Source organism: Astatotilapia calliptera, chromosome 10 (assembly GCF_964374335.1).
Source record: "Astatotilapia calliptera chromosome 10, fAstCal68.1, whole genome shotgun sequence".
NCBI classification, from domain to species: domain Eukaryota; kingdom Metazoa; phylum Chordata; class Actinopteri; order Cichliformes; family Cichlidae; genus Astatotilapia; species Astatotilapia calliptera.
This window is the reverse complement of record NC_137431.1, coordinates 19,228,083-19,248,776: the sequence shown is the minus strand read 5'-3', so window position 1 is coordinate 19,248,776 and position 20,694 is coordinate 19,228,083. Positions and strand designations below refer to the sequence as shown.

Here is a 20,694-nt window from a genome sequence, read left to right as displayed (position 1 = left end):
CACATTCCCACAAAGAAGATATGCCAGCCTCACTGGCAATTCAGTTCACTACTTCTTCGCACGTCACATTCAGATAAAGTTCTCAAAGGATAATAAAAATTCTCCTAATCTCTTCGCTGTGTCCTCCTCTGTCCCACAATGCCTTGGGGCTGGCTAAGGCTCCAGATTGACATGTCTCCATCTTAAGTCTCAATCATCAGCAAGGCTTTAAGTTGGAAATGACTTTCTGATCTCATGGACTCCTTTTTAGATTTTCTGAGCAGAACAGAGGGTTACACTTACTCTACCAACTTAATCTAGCAAATAACAAAATACTTAAAAAAAAAAGTCTTGATTTGATTTGACCTGGAAGAGTTTGGGAGTAAAGTGAACCTCAAAAGCTGGAGTCACTTCTGCTGTAAGTGGTTTGGCCAGTGTGGGACTATTTATGTTTGTTAAAAAAGTAGTATGACTCAAAGTCAACCTTTAATCACTCACGTAATTCCCTTCACACTTTGGCTTTAAAATGCTTTCTGTGTTAGTAAATGTCACTACATTCAATGTACGCTGTCTAATTTTTATGTCTTTAGAAAGTGATTATTAGAGAGTGACACATCAGAGCACTGAACAAAAACAACAAAAAACTCATACAGAGATAATGGAATAAGTTGGGCAAGAGTTGACACATGGATAAAAAGATTACTGTGTGCATTATAATCTCCCAAATCTCCACACATGGCAGGCAGCAGGCAGGAGATGTTACTGCTGGTGCTTGGGAGAGGAGGGAGCAGGCAGCTTGCTGCCAACATAAATCAGTGTCATGGCCTTGAGCCACACCTTACTGGAGGAATGCCACTGAAGCACTTCCCTTGCTTTCTAGTGTCTTAATGCATACTCAGTGAGCAAAAAGGACTCTCTAATATTGATAGAGACATTTAATGTGAAAGTAATTTCGAACTGAAATGCCTGATTTATCAGTGAACCGAGTGTGACTTTTAATCACTGCATTCACCCACCTGTCTCATGGCTACGCCAGTCACAGTATGAGAGTATTTTTCTTAAACTGTGAGGCAAAATATTATACACATATATATATATATATATATATATATATATATATATATATATATATATATATATATATATATATATACATATATTATTTTTTTTTTTTTCCAGTGCCCTTTTTGGTTCTTGAGATAAAACGCCACAGAAAAATGTCCGTCAGCCTTTAGCTCAGTTGACTGCTGACAAGCAAAAGAAAAAAAGTTTTTACGTCTCCTTCCTAAAACTTTTAGCTTTCAATTTGATTATTTACAAAGCATGCCAGCTGCCTCAGGTCACCTTATCCGGTGAGGTGAAAAACTTTATATTTCAGAAAGAAATCCAGGTGTTTAATATCTCTAAAAAATATAATATTTTCTGATCTCCCAGCAAATGCAATTTTTCGTTTTGTAAGCCTACCTGTTAAGACAACACAGATAAAGACAAAGACACTTTCTATTTTAATGTCCTTTTAATGCCTGTTTTTTTCTTGTCTGACATTTCTTGGAAGCACAAAAGGAAACCAAACACAAATGCGCGCACACGCACACACCCAGGGTATCTTTTAAGAACAAGGCGCACGCTGTGAACGCAGCTTAAACACGTGCACCCCCCACGCATTTTTTCCAAGACTCTGTTTGAAGAAAAAAAAAAACAACAAAGATTAAATAAATGTGACTCATCTACGTCTTACTCAACTAACACTGAGCATCACCAATACAAAACCGAAGAAATAAGTCACGTTGATGAAGAAAAAAGAAAACACTACAATCATAGTATTTACATGATGCATAAGACGTGAAAATGTAAGCAGGACACGGTAAAAATTCTTTAAACTGAAAACACAAAGTTAAATTGCCATTAAAATAAAGCTGGAAGTCACTTCCATCAGATCTTTTTGCCTTTTTCCCCTCCGCTCTGTGAAGGAAGTCATCTGCTAAATATCAGTCTTTTGTTTGGCTGCCATTTAGATGAATCACTGGCCGCCCCCTTTCCTGTCTCAGCCTGATATGCTGTTATCTCGCAGGTAGGAAAAAGTCGGACACTGGTTGCAGAATGGCGAAAGATGCGTTTAATGACCAGACAGACATTTGAATGGGTGGGACTGAGTTCATCTAGCCAATTTGTAGATGTTTTGCAGGAGTCTCCGGCTGTATTCTCTGTGGTCGACCGGCTGGACTTCCATTACAGTTACCTTCACTCGACTCTCATCCTGTGGAGGAAACAGAGAGTTTGAGTTCAGTGCACAGCATCGGGTAAGGAAACAACAACTTTAACCTCTGTGATCAGCACGATTCAAGACTGCACATAATCATTAATCTACTGAACCAATTAAGACCCAAGCGGTGGAAAGTCTGCTTTAGGACTGAAACTTCCTGCTACTGACAGAGCTTTGCTGTCAGCTCAGACTTGTACCAACAACCTTCTTCTCAAAATCTATGCAAAAAGCCGCAAGGCCAGTAGATTTTATTGTATGGTCTAATTTCAGATCCTTTGGCAAGTGTGAGCCATGATGTCGTTAGTCATCTCGAGCTGAGCTGCATAATTTACATGGTATTTAATATGTTGATTTTAATTTGCATTGCCTGCTTCTTCTGTTTTGGAAAATCTCACAAATGTAAGAAAACGAGAGCGGCTTCCCCCCCCCCCCCCCCCATAATGTAAGCGAATCTTGTCATCAAAGCACTCTCTTTGGGAACCAGACACCTCTGATGATGAATTTAAGCATTTCACCTCAAACAATGAAAATTCAGCAAGTCAGACTGAGTCCTGACTGTCGCAAGACTAAAAAAATAAAAAATAAACAAGAACACAAACACTGGCTACTGCACGATCACAGACTTCAGCAATATTTAGCATAAACTCGTGTGATTACTCAAACCCAATGTACTGTGTGATTATAAATTGACCCTATGTGGCCCCAAGGCGGGAAGCAGAGCAGGAAAGGTGACACTTTCCATGTCATTTACAAAAGTAAGCAAAAAGAAGGATGTTCCACCTGTTCCCTTTATATTAATAACAATTATATCAATAAAAACATATTCTAATCTGCCATATTATACAGAGCTACAGTGTTTAGTGCCTCGTAGCTTGAGGCTTCCTGGATCCACAGGCCAGCTTCTGTTTGAAGTTTGCATGTTCTCGGTGTGCCTGCGTGGGTTTCCTCCTCCCACAGATCAAAGACATGCTGGTTAGGTTAACTGGAGATTCTAAATTACCCATCGGTGTGAATGCGTGCTTGTACTTTCACAAACACAACAACAATTGAGATCGATAATTGTGTACGCAGATGTAAGCTGTCTCAACTGTTTGCAGTAAGAGTCACCATCAGTAAGTCAGATTCTGTACCATCAAACAATGGCATGATTTCCAGTGAAAGCATAAAGTCAAAAGCTCTTTTCTGTCATAATCAGTGATAATTATTAAAGGGTTCAATCCAGAGAGAATTAGCAATTCACTTAGGATAACCAGCATCAAGGATTGAACATTTGTTCACACGTTGATTCCACACTTCTACTCGTATTTTCAATTTGCATCTACCTCAGGCAAATTAAACAATACGTGGGGGGAGGGGGGTTTGAATCGGAGGTTCCACTTGACAAAAGGTGACAACTTATTTAAAAATAATGGTTTTCCAAATGGTAGGGTACTGAGAGAAAGAAAGCTTGGTAATTTAATATGCACAGACTAATACTGCAATCGCATCTGGAGAAAACAATTACTTCGTAGCCAAACATTCACCCTTGTTCTCTAACTCAATTTCAGGCGGTGCACTGAACGAATAAATACCAGCACTTCTGGATGTGTAGACAAAAAGAAAAAAAAAACAGAACACACACACATGCAAAAGTACAGCGCACAACTAGCCAATAAACATTTACACTTACTGATGCCACATCTTCAAAGAGAATAATTAAGATGCTGTACTGTACTGAGCAAAAAAAACAACCCAAAACTACCTGCAGAGAAATATTATTCATTAACAATCCAGCACTTAGGTCAAGACTGAAATATCTTAACACATCCACACAATAGGTTTTATGGAACTGAAATGAATAGGATAAATCCTACTACCATTTTTCCCATATATCCAGTAAAATGTATATGCAAGGCAACCTTGATAAAGGATTCTTAAAACTTGTCTGAAAGTGAATTAAGCCTCTGACAAGGTCACCAACCACCTTCTGTTAAATTCTACTGTAGGACTTTTGGGTCAAAAGGACTATTTTGGCCTATTTGCGAGAAAACACTGGAAAACTATTGCCCAGGAACACAAGTTTCTAGAAAGTCTGGCTCCTTGGAAACAATCTCTCTCTCTCTCTTTCAGAATTTTCAGAAATCTTTTTCCACACTCAAGGACAGCAAAAAGGTCTGAGTGTAATGTGGTGTGAATGCTGTGTTACGAGTGTACTCTGAATGGCCTGTCTGTTAAAACAGGGAAAGAAAAACAGATCCCCTATGACACTAATAGATTAAATGAGACACAATCAATGTATTCACTTCAGACTGATGCACTTGGACTCTGACACAAGCACAGATATATGTGCACTAATACAGCAACACATATTTAAGATGAATAATCAGCCAGCCTGGAACAGATTCAAAGACTAAGACTTGAACTTAATTATCACATCTGAGTACTGGTTCGAAATCAGAAATCAGATACACATTTCTTTGGATTGTCTTTTAAACAAATGCAAATTAAAAGATTATGTGTAAACAGCGCTCTTTAGTGCTCCGTAAATCCAATTCACCATGTTGTGAATTGTGTGTGTGTAGGAGAGGAAGATGAGCCTTTACTGCACTCAGTTCTGGAGCACTAGTTTCTGATTCACTGCACATGCTCCTGCCTTTGTAAGGCACCACCTTAATGAAACTCGGCAGACAGTTAAGACAGAACTTTATTTAAATGCAGCATTTACATTTTTATTTACGTCTGTTGCCAGCTGCGTTGGACTTTTTCATCGTGTGAAGGATTTGTAAATTTGTTTACCTGGTTGTGAATATAGACCAGATGTTGTGATGATAAATGCACATTTATCATCACAACATCTGTATAAGAGTCTCCCACTTTTATACCTGTCGTAAAGTATAAAAGCAGGCCAATTTTATCAGTTACTGCTTTGCTTCTTGTACTTTCTGCTTTCAGAGCTCACTTGAGCAAAGTAATCTATTCTTAATATAATATTTATTAAATGCCAAATGTGAAAAACTCCAAAGCTTTCAGAGACTACACCCCCCGACAGAGGGGTAGTCAAGTTGCCTTAAGCAATTTCTGCAATTTTCAAAAAAACAAAACAAAATGTCAATCACGTCTTCCTCATGTAGAGATTAGCCAGGTGAGAAGGGGGACAGAGGGAGTCTGACCTTCATTCTTAAACTCTCAATTATCATTCTTCACACAGCTGTCACCTTTAAAGCAGGGCTAAAAGAGACTGATGCTCTTCAGCACCGTCATCACCATATTTAAACAATTATTGTGGCTTCTCTGTAATTCTCATTAATCACAAAAAAGCGTACATATACACGAGTTAGCAATTGGAATGCTTATGTGTGAATAATATTTGTTTACTTACAAAACCATATACATTACGGTCCTGGGATTAAAGAGCCATTTTGCTGGATTTGAAAATCAGAGCACTTTGGCCACATCGTGACGGCTGCCACAGCCCTAAAACTAACCTTACCCATCGTCACGCAACAAAAGAAGCCTTAAACAAACTGAAAGGAGGTCATCTGGTCTGATGAGTCCTGTTTTCCTTTAAATCCCTCGTGTGCTATTTACTTTGGGAAATAACGTCAGTGCTGGTGTTTGCTTTTGGTGAGTGTGCTGCTCTGGCGAATGCTCTGAGCATCCCACATGGGTCCATAACACTGCTATAGACCAGGTACAACTCAGTGATTTCCCCCATCAGGAAAAACGGGCTATGCCACACTGCCCGTTGTTCAAGAACTGATTGAAGAACACGATGGACTCAAGGTTCTGTGAAACGTTACCTTCAATTTCCTCAAATCTCTAGAAAAAGTAGACACAACTACACAAATTATAGGCCTTCATAGGTTGATAATGTTAGGGTGACCTATATGCTTAAGGAATCTGATATTAAAACATATGAAACATTTTTTTCTTCCACACGAAATAAACAGATTTAGCTAAGATCTCTTATGTGTAGCTATTTATTTACATGCTTACATTCTTCAGGACTGCCCCCTGGTGGTCAAACTAAGTACTGCCAAGACTCATGCGATGGTTTTAAGGGTCTCCTTTTTACTTCTAGATCCCATTTCTTGGCCAATATATATGCTTTTACTGGCCGGGCCCTTTTTTAAAATATTATTTTCCTAAAATAGGCGATTATATAATATGAATTACCTTTGTGAGAGAAAGAAAAGAATTTATCATAACCTTGTCTAAACAGGATAATGGTCTAAATAGGAAGAGTGACTGATAGATAGATAGTACACTGGTAGAGTTGATGACTGAACAAAAAAAACATGTGCTTGTTAAGTCGAAAACCTGGTAGTTTGTCATCTCGCTTCTGTTCCTAAAAATAAGACAAACCTTAAAATATGATCCTAAGCCAGGTCGTTCTCTCTCTGCGTGTCTCTGTTATGACAAGTGACAAAGCACACACTTTACAACTTCATTAATCTTATTAGGTTCTGACATTTCATTGCGTTGTTCTATTTTTGTGAAAACAATGCGGTAGGACTTTTTGCCTTGTGTCACACAAGTGTGTAAGAATGAAGGCTTCGGTAGAAAGACAAAGTGAACAGCTCGTGTTTTGAATCGCAGGCTGTGCCAAATGCAGACGGAAAAAATGTCTGAATACAGTGATAAGCCTTATGTAGAACACGTTTCTATTCTGAGCTCATTATATCTACTTTGTTGAAAACTGAAACGATCAAAAAAGTGCTCCTATTTGTCTTGAACTCTTCCTGACACATCCTGCAATAGAAAAATAAGTATTTACCTAAAAAGTAAAAAAAAACAACAACTTGATTTGGATGCATTTGTGGTCTTGAAAAAACATGTTGTGAAAATGCTCTATGTCTCTCCACAGTATCACCTTTGATGCATAATTAACAGGTGATCAATGATTTTCTTTTTATTAAGTGCCAGCTGCAATTCATTTATTTTTAATATTGTTGAATTAACTGAATAACCAGAGCACTGAATTACATGAATAAATCTGTATCAGTCTCTGCCTCAAACACAGACATGCATGGCAAAATAGTGCCTGTAATGACAAGCGCTTACTGTGCCTGCATTTGCGTTCAGGGTGGAAAAAAAACCTGATTGCTCAGTTAGCTGTTCTCAGAGCTGCTTAGTTGTTCAGTAGATCATTTAAACTGTGTCTAAAACACTGTTGACATATTCAATTTTTCATTTCCATTTGCTGCCAGCCAGGGCCCTCTGAACTGCGATGACTCCCCTTTTCTCTGTCTCACAATTTGAGCCCAGATTACCTTGAAATTTCCTTTGGACATTGATGGTTCTCAGTGGATAATTTACACAGAATGTTCATACTCCCAAGGTGAAGTAGTGTTTGTTTTGAAAAACTATGACTCCTTCTGTAATGCAGCCCTGAGGACGGCATTTTAAGCCCCACCGGTGGTAAGGCTGCAAGAAAAGCAAAATCATCAAAATGCTATTTGTTCTGACCAAAGCGTCTGCATTGTTCAATATAATGGAAACTGCAGCCTCCTCTATTTGCTCCTCTAACTTCAGGCTGGCAAGTAGACGTGATATGCTGAAACAGAGCGTAAACAGTTTCCTCCGCTTTCTACATAAAGATCACACTTTATTGAAATAAACATTATTGTTGGTGAAGTTAGACTTTCCTCACTTTATGGTTTATGAACTCTGCATAGTTTTCCTTGTAGATTTTCTCGAGGTCAGGACACAGACCATTCAGAGCTCATCCTACATCTCAATCATTCCACTCAGACTCTCGGTATGTGCCCCAGCAGCAAATTAGACTCTGAATAATTACGCTAATTAGGCTTAGAAAGACAATAGCTAAATGCTAATTAGCGACTAATTAAGAGAAATGAATTCACAGCTGTATTTGTTTTCTGTTATCCAAAGTGCACTGGCTATAAAACAACTCCCCTGTCACTCTTATACTAATTGAAATGAGTTCGGATTCATGTTATGTGACTGACAGCATGTCGTGATTATACTGCTGTGGTGGGGCGTGGTCTGCGGTGCCGTGCAGGGAGGGCGGACACACCTGCACGGCATCCTTAATCACGCCCGCCTAGTTAAAAACACGGGGACTCAGGGGTTGGCGGGTGTTGTGGTGTGACAAATATTGAATAAAATGGCTCAAACCTATGATCCCTGGACCCGCCATGTCTCATTCACACCACAACTGCATATGTAGCCTTACATGCTTGGGTCTGGAGTGCAACCGACTGGAAGACAATATCTGATGATGAGTGCTTTAACAAACTCATGAATGGCATGCAGATCATTCATTAATGCACTGCAATAGGTTATTATTGACAAAAATAATGCATGTTCCCTTAATCTAAGCAGAAATATTTTTTCTGTTATATGTCTTTACATTAATGAGAATTTGAAAATTTGTTCATTTCTACGTGACTTCATAAAGAAAAGTGCCAATTATGCTTGGGTAAATGAAGCCTTTGTTAACACAGCTGGTTAAATTGTGGTTTATGTCAGCACTAACACTTCATATTGCCTCTTTTAATTTCATCCTTAAGGATCCTGCTGATCAGTAAATACCGTCCATTGCTAAAACTACAAGCTTTTCCTTATATAATTTTTTAATAATTAGGCTTTATATAAGTATCAAAGCACCAAAGACACTTCGACATGCGGACTGGAGGGGTTTGGATTCAAACCAAAGGCTTCCTGATTAGTATCCATTATTATTATTATTATTATTATTATCATGTGTGGCTGTGGAGTTGATAAGCAGAAAATGTTGTAATTTCCCAAAACAATTACATAATTGTAATTGGTCGCTGTCATATAAAAGAAACAGCTCACACAAACACATCTGTGTATTGTAGCTGCTTTTTATTGTGAAACTGACCCAGGGGATAAACCATTTACTGACTTCTACAACAATGTGACTTGTGTGCAAACCTTTTGTGCATTTTGAAAGCCTATTATTGCTGTATTGGGGAAATAAGATGCTTGTTGGTGTATTTGTTGAATATAGCGATAATACGGCTGTTTGTGACACTAGCCAATCAGCGTTGAATATTCCTCCAGGATCACTGAAAGAATGCTTGTAGGACAATGATGAGCACTAGTGTGTACCAGTATATTCTGCTTTGCTGCTAAATTGTATTGCACTGTACCACTTCATATTGCACAGCAGTTTTTAGCCACTTACGTTGTAGGTCTCTAGCTTGACTCTGTTTTTAAAGATGTGAGTTGTGAAGTTGGCTTTCTGGAAGACTTCATCGAAGGCAGCTTCATCCTTAGAAACAAAAAACAAGGGAAATACAACATCAGGAAGCACAGGAAGTAGTCTTTTACAGTTAAACCTTCTGGCAAAATTGCAAAGGCAATTTTCTTGTCCGCCTATGTGTCTTACTGTGTCTCTGAGATGTCCGAGAGTTTCTGCGCTGTGACCCAACAGGGCCTCAGCTGTCTCCTGGAAGCACGTCACCCACTGGTTATCCCCGAAGTCAGCTAAGTTGGCCTGAGAGAGGAACAGGCCGAGATGATGAGTGGGCGAGAGATTATTTATATGTGTATGTGTGGTCATGCATATTCATGTAGGTTACAATAATTCTCATCACAGTATGTATAACAACCACTATTGATGTGCACTGTGCACACTTACAGAAAGTAAGAGCCTGTATTTAAAGTTGGGGAACTCTTTGTTACACTTTTCGCAGCGGTACAGCCCGTTCTGCTGGTCGATGACCTTCTTGTTGCAGTCTGCAGATGGACAAGCTTGGTACAGACAATTCTCCTTACGAATGTACAGCACTGTCGCCACGCAGCTGAAATACTGTGCCTGTATAAAATGGAACACAAAAACATATTTATCTTATTACAGGGGTTGAGCTCGATTGCTATAAACACCAAATCATATTGCTGCAATCGGATTGTCTCGGAAGCTGCAGTTAATCTGTAGGTGCTGTGCTAACCAGCAGCAGTTTAACTGCATTTTGTCTATTATATTTTTCAGTCTATTACTCTTCCATATTAAATGTGAATGTGGCAAATCAACCAAATCACCCGAGACTTGTTTTAAGAACTTTGCATTTAATGTGCAATTTTTGCAACAGTCAAACTATTCCTGCTGGAACCGGGAGACAATCTAGCATTGTTTCACCAGCTAATTAACACCAGTCCTCAAAAGCATAATTTAAGTCGGTGTCAGTAAAAATATGGCAAATTGACAGCATACAGCTGGAGGAGAAAGGAACTCTTGGCAGAATAATAGTCAGTGCCAGTGTTATGGATCATTTAGTTTTCCTGTTTAACTGGCAGCTTTCTCCTTTGAATGTTTGCAGAGCTGGCAGATGTTAAAACAAGAAATTAACTGTAGCCGTCCTTGTAGCTGGCTCATATTTGCCTCCTTTCATTCAAGCTTTCAGAGCAAAGCCATCTGATTGCTTTTTTTTTTTTTTGGAGTTCTAGAGTTGAATAAAACTGTTACACCATCTTGTAGACTCTTGAGCCAAGATTAAAGTTAAAGGTATGCGTATGGACACTGAAAAAAAACAGATCTGTACAAAAGTTTGAAACAAAAGTCTAAACAAATAATTGTAAATATAAATGCACTGTTCTTTCATAAAGTTATAAAAATAGTCCTGACTCAACAGGACTTATAAGACAGGTCAACAATAATCATTACAAACTGACAGCTGATGACATTTCCAGTGCTTTGTCATTCTATAATTCCTTACATTTTGTGGTAGCAATTAACAACTGCAGGCTGCTTTAAGGCAGCTGACAAAAGATCTAAAACTGAAGCTAACCACAAAAGACAAACAAACCTCCCATACAAGAGCTTGAGGAAGGTTTAGCAGACAGAGAAGAGGTGGTGCACCTTTCCCTTGTGCAGTGTTGATGCGTAAACAAGACTTACACAAAACAAGTTATCAGTAGGAAACATGGACTGCTACCTCATTCGGGAACTGAACATGTAATCTTTCAATAAAAAAGGAGCAGCATTTAAAAAAACAACAAACAAACAAAAAACAGCAGAACACAGGAGTGGAATAATTCAACAAATACCAAAATCTGTATGCAAATATCACGCAGTCAATCAAGAGTGAAGCTAAAAATAAGTTAGCTTCTATAAAGCAGCACTGATGCACAATCCCTTTTACTGTTTGTGATTTTTAAATTGATAAAGAAAAAAGGAGTGCACTAATATTAATATTGAGCAGCACATTAAAAGAAACATTCATCAGCGCTCCAGGTGAATAACCCTCAGTGGATGTGTTGTTTTCATCTAAACATTGTAAGTATTCTTTTGGTATTTTCTTGTGTTTTAAGCTGCCTTACTTTTAAAATCGTGACTTAAAAGTGATGAAATTAAACGATAAAATCCAAAAGAAATGTGAGATCGAGAGGAATAAAAGTGGACCTTTCAGAGCGGACAGTTTTAAAGAGGGTGAAAGAGAAATATTAAATAAAATAAAAATAAACTCAGATCAAATTTGGCATCAACTGTAAAACTGTTGCCAACAAGTTGGCCCAGCTGGTAGATGCATGCTGTTTACACATCTCTATTTGACTTCCAAACAATCTTGGAACTGTTTAAAAAGAGAGCAGAGGGAGTTTGAGAATTCTTTGCATAATAAATGCAAGATGAGACGGATCTCTTTCTCTCTTCCTCTCTAGTTTTGAAATAGTGCTAATGTGCTAATGTATGCGCGCGCACAAGCACGCTGACATATACACACGGCTGCGGTGCAAGGTTATATGCAAAGACCCAAACTTGTGCATTTGCAATACACATACAATGAGCTGAACTTCTTTCTGTTAGGAATTTAAATTAAAGTGTACACAGTCAAACAGCATCAAATTAAAATGCAGCGATATTGCTGTAATTTAAACAGATATTAGCTCCTTAGGCGGCAGAACTCACACTGGTAAAATCAACAGCTAAAAAGGAAAGAAATGCTAATTCTATGGGGGGAAAAGGCTATTCTCTCATCCTGTGGAGACGCTCGGCATTTGATTTCCATAAATATAAATATAAAGAATGCACACAGCACAGGAACAGCATCTCGTTGGGAAAAGGCACGCACGTGGACGTGCCTGCATGCAAACATACACGCGGTTAAGCACGGGGTGATGAATGTGATATACCTGCACATGCTTGGAAAAACCACAGAAATTTTTTTTTCTTCGATTCACCAGAGGGTATTTCTTCTATCAGGAGAACAGGTCTTAAACAAGATGTTGGAATTGAAGCCAGAATTTAAAATGAAATGCTTTAAAATGCATTCTAAACAACAACTACAAGCTAGAGCTGGGCCAGACTCATTACTAATGTTGGCCTAAATGAGTCTATCAAAGACTCTTTCTAGGATGCCGGCCAAATTCGTGTGCACACACACACACACACACACACACACACACACACACGCTGACAGAGCAATGCTGTTCCTTCGTTATACAGCCCACACTCGCTGTAAACTGTTTAGTAAGAGCATGGAATGTGAAAAGGCCATTGTGTTCACAGCGTCACTCATGAGAGGGTTGATGATGTCCTCTGTCCTCATGACCTCTACAGATACTGCCAGTCAGACTTGGAGCTCTTTGACACTTTTTCCCCCTCTAGCTAACACTGACTCACATCCTCATAATCTGTCCACCCATCCATCTACCCAGTACACATGCCACACGGCAAGAACCCCTCTTGAACACTTAGTAAGGCTTTTTTTTTTTTTTTAATTAGGAGAATTCCTCCCGTTAGCAACAGCGCTCTCCCCCTCAACACTCCACTCCCATTTTCCGCCTGCCTCATCACGTTTTGCAGACTTGGGCAGATTGGAGCGCTGGAAGGCTGGAGAGGTGGGAAGGCGATGAGTGGGGAAGGTGGTAGAAGGGTGGACGTAACAAGAGAAAAGAAAACAGGATGCTTTTTGAAAGCACGGGGTTGTTGAGGACTCCTAATGTTGGCAGATGCTACAGACAATGAGCAGATAGAGGTCATCGCGATCTGAACCATAGTGATTCCCACAAAACTAGACCACTCTAAATAAATCCCACTGCATTTGTCATCATCTTTCCAGTTCTCCCTTTGTGTTTTATTCTCTCCCTCAGTATTCCAGTGTATACACAAAAGCCTTGGGGCAAAGTCTTAACCTTAAGCACACTGAGGAGCGCCTGGAAGAGTAGCATGACTAACGCTGCACATAAAAACACACACACTACAATGCAAAAATACGTGTGCACACTTACCTAAAGATTCAGAAACATTAACACACACACACACACACACATAGCTCTGAAAATAGTTTTCATTCTTATCACACCAAATCCCTGTGTCACCTTCTGGCACCTAAATGCAATTAAAATTTGTATGTGGAAGGGCAACCAAGTGAAAATCTACTTCACATAATTGACGTGGCTGCACATGCCAACTTTAATGCTTGTCCCCAAACCCCAACACACACATTGCTACATTAATTAGAAATAGCTTGTATGCTTGCATCTGTGTGCGCGCACACACACACGCAAACAGTCACACACTTACATGGAGGAAAACAGGTAGAATGTCAAATTAGATTCCTTCAAACTATAAGCTAATGATTTGAATTCCATTATTATAACCAAAGCCGCAGCCTCAGAGTGCGCGAGAGACAAGCTTCTTAAAGCCTTTCAATTACAGAATCAGTAGGTGGTACGCAGGGCAGACAGCTAAGAAGACAGAAAAGAGGACAGGACAGAGGATAAGAAGAGGGGAAAAAATAAGAAAAACAGGAAAAAGAGGGATTTCTCACCTTTCAACCCTCATCCTGACTTTACCTTTTCTTAATAACCCTTGTCACTTCTATCCAGTCCACTCTTCACTACTTTCTTTACACCTTCTTCTGTGGCCTTGGTCCCCGCCCTCCCCCAAGAAAAAAAACATCCCTCAGTGCAGCTTTGTAAGTGACATGTAGCTTGAGTGGCTCTGCCTGCCTTTTTCCACTCATCAGCTCTCAGTCTCCCACATTTTCTATCTGTGCCACTTCCCTTCTGGTAATGTTATGCCCTATAGGCTTCCCACACCTCAAAAAACATAATTAGAAATTTTTATTAGAAGCGACATTGATCTTGAAGCTACCCGTAAGTGGCTTCCAATTAAATGCGAGGAATGAGGCAGACTAGTCTGAACTAAATCTCATTAATTAGAAATTTTAGGAGTGGCGCATCACATTTAGATGCACTCTGCTTTTGGTCAAAAGGTTGATAATTCTGTGCAATGACACCTCTTAAAATGGCACACATTCAATTTGAAGGTTCTTGCGTGCTCATCCAATGGCGTTTGGCTTTACTGCTAATACGTAAGCATCGCTATCTCCCTCCCACAGCTAAAACAAGAGAAGCATGACTCTAATCCATGAAGTCATAGCAAGGCACAGCCTACAGCTGCTCTGTTTACAATGAATGGAAGACTGACTGTGGATTTGTGTTTGTCTAAATGCTTACATTTAAATGAGGCTGAGCAGCAGTCAGGTCTAAAAATCGCTGGAACCATGTCTGTTTACAGAAAAGCTTCTTTGATAGTTTTTAATAAGAGGCCTTCAATCACATTATGATCCTGTGATGTTTAGCAGTAAGGATTGCTTTCATCGTGCATTTTGTGGGTTCAGTTCAGTGATAATGGCTTTACTTGCATGACCATATTCAGACTCGGCTGTGCTGTGTATGAATTCTGACATGAATTTAAAAGAAATTCTGGTTATTTTCTTACAGGAGAGGGAAAAAAATACAGCATTTTTGTTTTCAGAATTAAATGTAACTTTTCCTTTCTAACTCCCTGTCAGTTATTTGCACTTTGTGAGTTCCTGATTTTTCAGCAATTTCCCTTTCATATAGTGTATTACATTGCATATTAATTACATACAAAGTGAAATATTTCAAGCCTTTTTTTAATTTAATTTTGAAGATGATGGCTTGCAGCTCTTAATGCTCAGAAATCCAGTATCTCAGATTATTATTCCACGATTAGATAAAAAATGTTGGGGCTCCTTTTACTGCATTGGAGTGGCGCTTGTGGCAAAGCTGAGGTGTTACTAAAGTCCAGATCGCTTGCTGCCTTCAGCTCATCTGGATTTTGGGATTTTCCTCATCTTCCTCTTGAAAATACCCCATAGATTCTCTGTGTGGTTCAGGTCAGGCAAGTTGGCTGGTCAGTGAAGCACAGTAATAACATGGTCAGCAAAGCTTTTGGCAAAGTATGACGTACTTCAAAATCTCCTGTTTTACGCCCGCATTGACTTTGGACTTTGATTAAATACACCTGACCAACCTCCACCAAAACCAGCAGATGACATGGCACCCAAATCATCACAGACTGTGGAAACTTCACACTGGACTTCAAACACCTTGGACTCTGTGCCTCCTTACTCTTCAAGTAGACTCTTTGACCTTAATTTACAAATGAAATGCAAAATGTACTTTCATCTAAAAAGAGGACTTTGGACCACTCCAGTTCCTTTTCCTTCTGACGCCATCTCTGGTTTAGTAGTGGCTTTACATCACTGATATTAGCAATGCAACAGTTGTACCTCCTTTCCTAAAGACATCTGCGTGGTGAGTAGGGCTGCCACAAACGATTATTTTGATAGTCGACTAGTCACCGATTATTTTTGCGATTAGTCGACTAATCAGATCGTGCATCCATTGGACGTAAAACGTACAGCTTATTGCACCAGCATGCATCTGCTCTTATATAACTATCATTAGCTTACAGCTTTAAGTGTTTAAGGTATGTACTAACTAAAAATAAAGACAAGATGATAGTTTATTAAAGTTTAATTAAATTTGCAGATTGTTTCGGTGAAGTTTAATAAACTCCTTGCTTGTCATCCCATTCCAATGAACTTTTCACTAATACGGTTTGGTACACCACTCTGCAAACAGCCAGCTTTTTCAGCAGTAACCTTATGTAGCTTACTCTCTTTGTGGAGGGTCAAGCATTGTCATCTGGAAAACTGCTAAGTCAGCAGTCTTCCAAGTGACTGCAGTTGAATGTAATGCACTACACCAAAGGATACACTTTCTGTAATGCTGCATTTTGGATTTTCACGACCTAAAAACTGTAATCGCCTAAATAAACATATCACTATATTTATTTCCATTCATGTGTAATGAATACAGAATATATGAAACAAAACACAATCATTTTTGCAATATTCTAATTTCTCCAGACGCAGCTGTATACTAGGGGTGCAATGATACACAAAATTCATGGTTCGGTTCGATACTTTGGTGTCACGGTTCGGTATTTTTTCGATACAAAAAAATGTTCATGCTTTTTTAATTTGTCATTTATTAAAATTATAAATATATATTTTAACTCAAAAGTACAGTTTTTAAATTTAATGTTGCTGAAACAACAAAATAATAATAATAAAAAAAATCTATCTGATCGAGAAATCACTCAACTTTGGAAAAGAGTTTATTACAGAGAAATGGCTCTTTCCAAAATAAAAGCTATAGTATACGCTTCTTCTGGTCTATATTCTCAGCAGCATATTAAACCTATCAGGTCCCCATAAGGAGAATCATGTGCTAACGGCTGTCTAAATGACTCGGGTAAAGTTTGTAGCATGCCTGCTTGTTGTTTTTGTCTGCTTCCACTTGTCTTTGCACTAGGATGATGTCGGCGTAAATGTGCAGTCATATTCGTTGTGTTCCCACTAGTGCTGTCAGCGTTAATCTCGTTAAAATGACATTAACGCCATAACGCGGCAAATCTCCGTTAACGAGTTACCAGGGATCGCCCCGTGCGTGGGGCTGGACGGTGTCAACACGTTAACAAGCTAACTGTGCTAACGCACTAGTTCTCACAAATTGAGCATTGCGTGGCACATCCGACATACTGTTTTACTTTTGTCCATGACGCGCTTACCTTCAGGGTCATACTTCACATGAAAACCAAGATAGTACCAAACGCCAGCTCTGGTGGGGGAGGTTCAATTTCGGGTAGCGTTGAGGCAGTTGCCATGTTGCAACGAGCTTAGCTTCTGTCTTGCTAGCTTGCGCTGCGCTCAGTGGATCTGCACTCGACAGTGCAGCCTAGGCGAAGTAGTCGAATGCAGATCCAGTGAGTGCTCAACACAGACAGTATCGTCAGAAGAAAAGTTGATAAAATAAATAAAAAATTTTGTGTTGTTCGATACATATGCGTACCGAACCAAAAGCACTGTATCGAACGGTTCAATATCGATATGAGTATTGTTGCACCCCTACTGTATACGTAATTCAAGAAAGCCCAATCCACACTGTGAAGGTAACAAGAGCAAGCAAGTTAAAGTTAAGAAATAAAAAATTTAAAAACAGCATTACACTCCTGACGTCAAAGTCCGTCAACATGATGGATTTGTCCCTGTGTGACTGGAAACTTTCAAAGCATTAAAGCTTTAACTCTTTGATTTTTTGGGGCTGGTGCCAAAACTCAATGTTTACAGTGCTTGTCTTACAACGCCGGAATGATTTTCTGTTATCAACCTTGGCTGTACTGTAGCTATGCTGATGTTACATCATCTGCACAGGGTCTCTTTCATTCCTCTTCAAACAGTAGCCAGCTGCCTGAGTGAGAGAAGGATTTTCTGACTCACATATCAATCTGCTTTCTACCAAGATTTTCATAAAGAACTGACTCAGAAATCAAACTAAAACTGCAACACAAACAACAAGATTTACCCTTTTGCTGTTTAACACCTTATGGTTTAATTTTGATCAGATTCACTGCAGATCTCACACTGTGCATTCAATGTAGCAAGCACTATAGCTGCTTGTGGTTCATAAAACAGTTAATAAAACATAAAACAATCAAAGACTGTAAAACAAAGTCACCTAATCCTAACTGCAAAGAACATTTTAATGGCGTCCATGGAGCTTACTTTAGTCTCGTCCACCCCATTTGTTATGGCATGCATAGGTTCTTTCTCTTCAGCACCCTCTGCTGGTCATAGTGGAAATACTCACCTGCTTTTATTTTGGTGGGGTTTTTCTGTGTTCCTGTGGGTAGAAGAAACAGGAAGCTGGTCGCTTGTTAGCCTGCAGGATATGTTGTTGCTCTTTAAAACGTTTCTGCCTTGGAGAGTTATTGCTTTTTTATGGGAAGAAAAGGATGTCAATCATTGAACTACTGACGAAGTAAAAAGCCTTAAACTTACTTCCGCCTCCAATGTTCATTGAAACCGTTAGCTGTCTGTCAAGTTGGGCAAAGGGACGCACAATAAGAACAGAACAGTAAAAAAGCAGCTTCTCAGCAGGCAGAGATAATCAAAGACAGCAACTTCGTCTGCCAGCACGTCTCATCTCTACTACTGCTTACGCTTGCCACACAGCAGCATTGTGGGATGGAGGACACACAAGTCACAAAAGAAATAACGCAGCTGTCGGCTCTAGAGACCAGGTCAGTGGCCTCTATAGCATCGAGTGGATCATCAGCCAGTCGAGCCGCTGCTGCAGCTCGTGCTAAACTGGAGGCAGCTCGCGCACGAGCTGATTATGCCAAAATAGAGTCAGAAATGATGATTGAAAAGGCTCGCATAGAAGCCAAATTGAACACTTTACAGTATGAAAAGGAGGTAGCAGCAGCTATGGCTGAAGCCAGCATCCTTGAGGTTGCAGCAGAGGAGTCTGTCAAAACTGAAAGGAAACCAGCCTTTGAAGAGACTGCTGAAAGGACACGGCAGTATGTGGAGCAGCATCTACAGCCAACCGAGAGTGCTAAACCAGAGGAAGAGCATAGAGAGTCAACTGTTCATGAGCTGAAGCCCACGATTCAACCCAGGCAAAGCTTTGGTACTCCATATGTTGAATCTCACTTGTTCAAAATGAGAAACAAAGCCATTCCAACATCAGGGCTATCTCAGGAACCAAAGTCTGGTATTTATCCCCACTCAACACCGCACCCACCAGAGAGCACAAGGGAAAGGTCGCCTGATCGAGTCACACCTCAACTCCTACCAGATGGCAGTGCTCAGGTGGGTGATATAGCAAGGTACTTGGCACGGAGGGATCTTATTAATGCTGGTCTCACAAAGTTTGATGACTGCCCTGAAAATTACTGGGCGTGGAAATCCTCCTTTCTGAATGCAATCAGTGGACTAAAACTCAGCCCCAGTGAAGAGTTGGACCTCCTTATTAAGTGGCTAGGGCACGACTCAGCACGGCATGTGAAAAGAATAAAGACGGTGCATGTCTGTCGTCCTGAAGTTGGACTGGACAAAGCCTGGGAGCGCTTGGAGGAATGTTTTGGCTCTCCAGAGATAATTGAAAAAACACTGTTCGACAGGCTTACAAACTTCCCAAAGGTCAGTAGCAAAGATCCTGTTAAGCTGAGAGAGCTTAGTGACCTGCTGCAGGAGGTTGAGGCAGCAAAATCAGAGGGTTATCTCCCAGGGCTAAGCTATCTTGACACTGCACGTGGTGTCGCTCCAATTGTGGACAAGTTACCACACAATATCCAGGAAAAGTGGCTCTCTCAGGGTTTTAGGTATAAAGTTGACCATAGTGTCATTTTTCCGCCATTTTCCTTTCTCTGTGACTTTGTCTGCAGAGAGGCACAAGCCCGCAATGATCCAGGCTTCAGGCTCTTAGCATCTACAACAGACCACTTTAGATCAGATACTACAGTGAGGAAGACCTATAAGGGTTTGGTCTCTGCTCACAAGACGGAAATATCACAGGGGAAAGCTGGCCAAGACAGCGTGAGAGAGCAAACCTGTGATGTGGAAAGGCAGTGCCCTATTCATAAAAAGCCACATCCCCTCAAGCGCTGCAGAGGGTTTCGCAATAAACCCATTGAGGAGCGTAAGACCTTCCTCAAGGACAATGGTATCTGTTTTAGATGCTGTTCTTCCACTAGTCACATGGCCAAGAACTGTAGCACAACAATCAAGTGTACAGAATGTGAAAGCAGGAATCATATCTCTGCCCTTCATCCAGGACCACCTCCTGCAACTCTCTTTGGTCATGGCGGGGAGGGCACAGAAGAGACAACTCAGCCTGCTATAACATCGACTTGTACCGAAGTATGTGGAGAAGCTCAGAGAGGAAGATCCTGTTCTAAGATCTGCTTGGTAAAGGTTTTCCCAAAAGCGCAGCCAGAGCGAGTGACAAAGGCTTATGTCGTGCTCGATGATCAGAGTAATCGGTCACTTGCCAGGTCAGAGTTTTTTGATGTTTATGGCATAGAGGGGTCAGAGTCTCCATTCACACTTCGTACATGTGCGGGAACAACAGAAATGATGGGTAGAAGAGCTACAGGCTTTGTAGTGCAGTCACTAGACGGAGCCACATCAGTCACACTGCCGACAATAATTGAATGTAATAACATTCCGAGTAACAGAGCTGAGATACCTACCCCTGAGGTGGCAGCAGAACATGCTCATCTAAGGCCAATAGCCCATCTCATCCCACCACTCGATCACAAAGCTGAGATCCTCCTTTTACTTGGACGTGACCTACTTAGTGTCCACAAAGCGAGG

At 40.1% G+C, this 20,694-nt stretch overlaps 1 protein-coding gene across 3 annotated transcripts in view; it reads right to left on the bottom strand.

The window, feature by feature from the left end:
* Nucleotides 1–1,476: 1,476 nt before the first annotated feature.
* Nucleotides 1,477–20,694, bottom strand: part of LOC113030088 (replication protein A 70 kDa DNA-binding subunit-like) — a 53,863-nt gene continuing 34,645 nt past the window's right edge. For 2 of the 3 annotated variants that reach the window (XM_026181181.2, XM_080307143.1), the window contains exons 14-17: nt 9,855–10,031; nt 9,603–9,710; nt 9,399–9,485; nt 1,477–2,236 (exon numbers count right to left, since the gene is read on the bottom strand). In XM_026181181.2, coding sequence (XP_026036966.2) covers nt 2,135–2,236; nt 9,399–9,485; nt 9,603–9,710; nt 9,855–10,031 — 474 coding nt within the window. In that variant the 3' untranslated portion in view covers nt 1,477–2,134. Of the gene's footprint in view, nt 2,237–9,398; nt 9,486–9,602; nt 9,711–9,854; nt 10,032–17,102; nt 17,270–20,694 lie in introns of all 3 variants that reach the window. The other variant, XR_013911717.1, reaches the window with a different exon arrangement.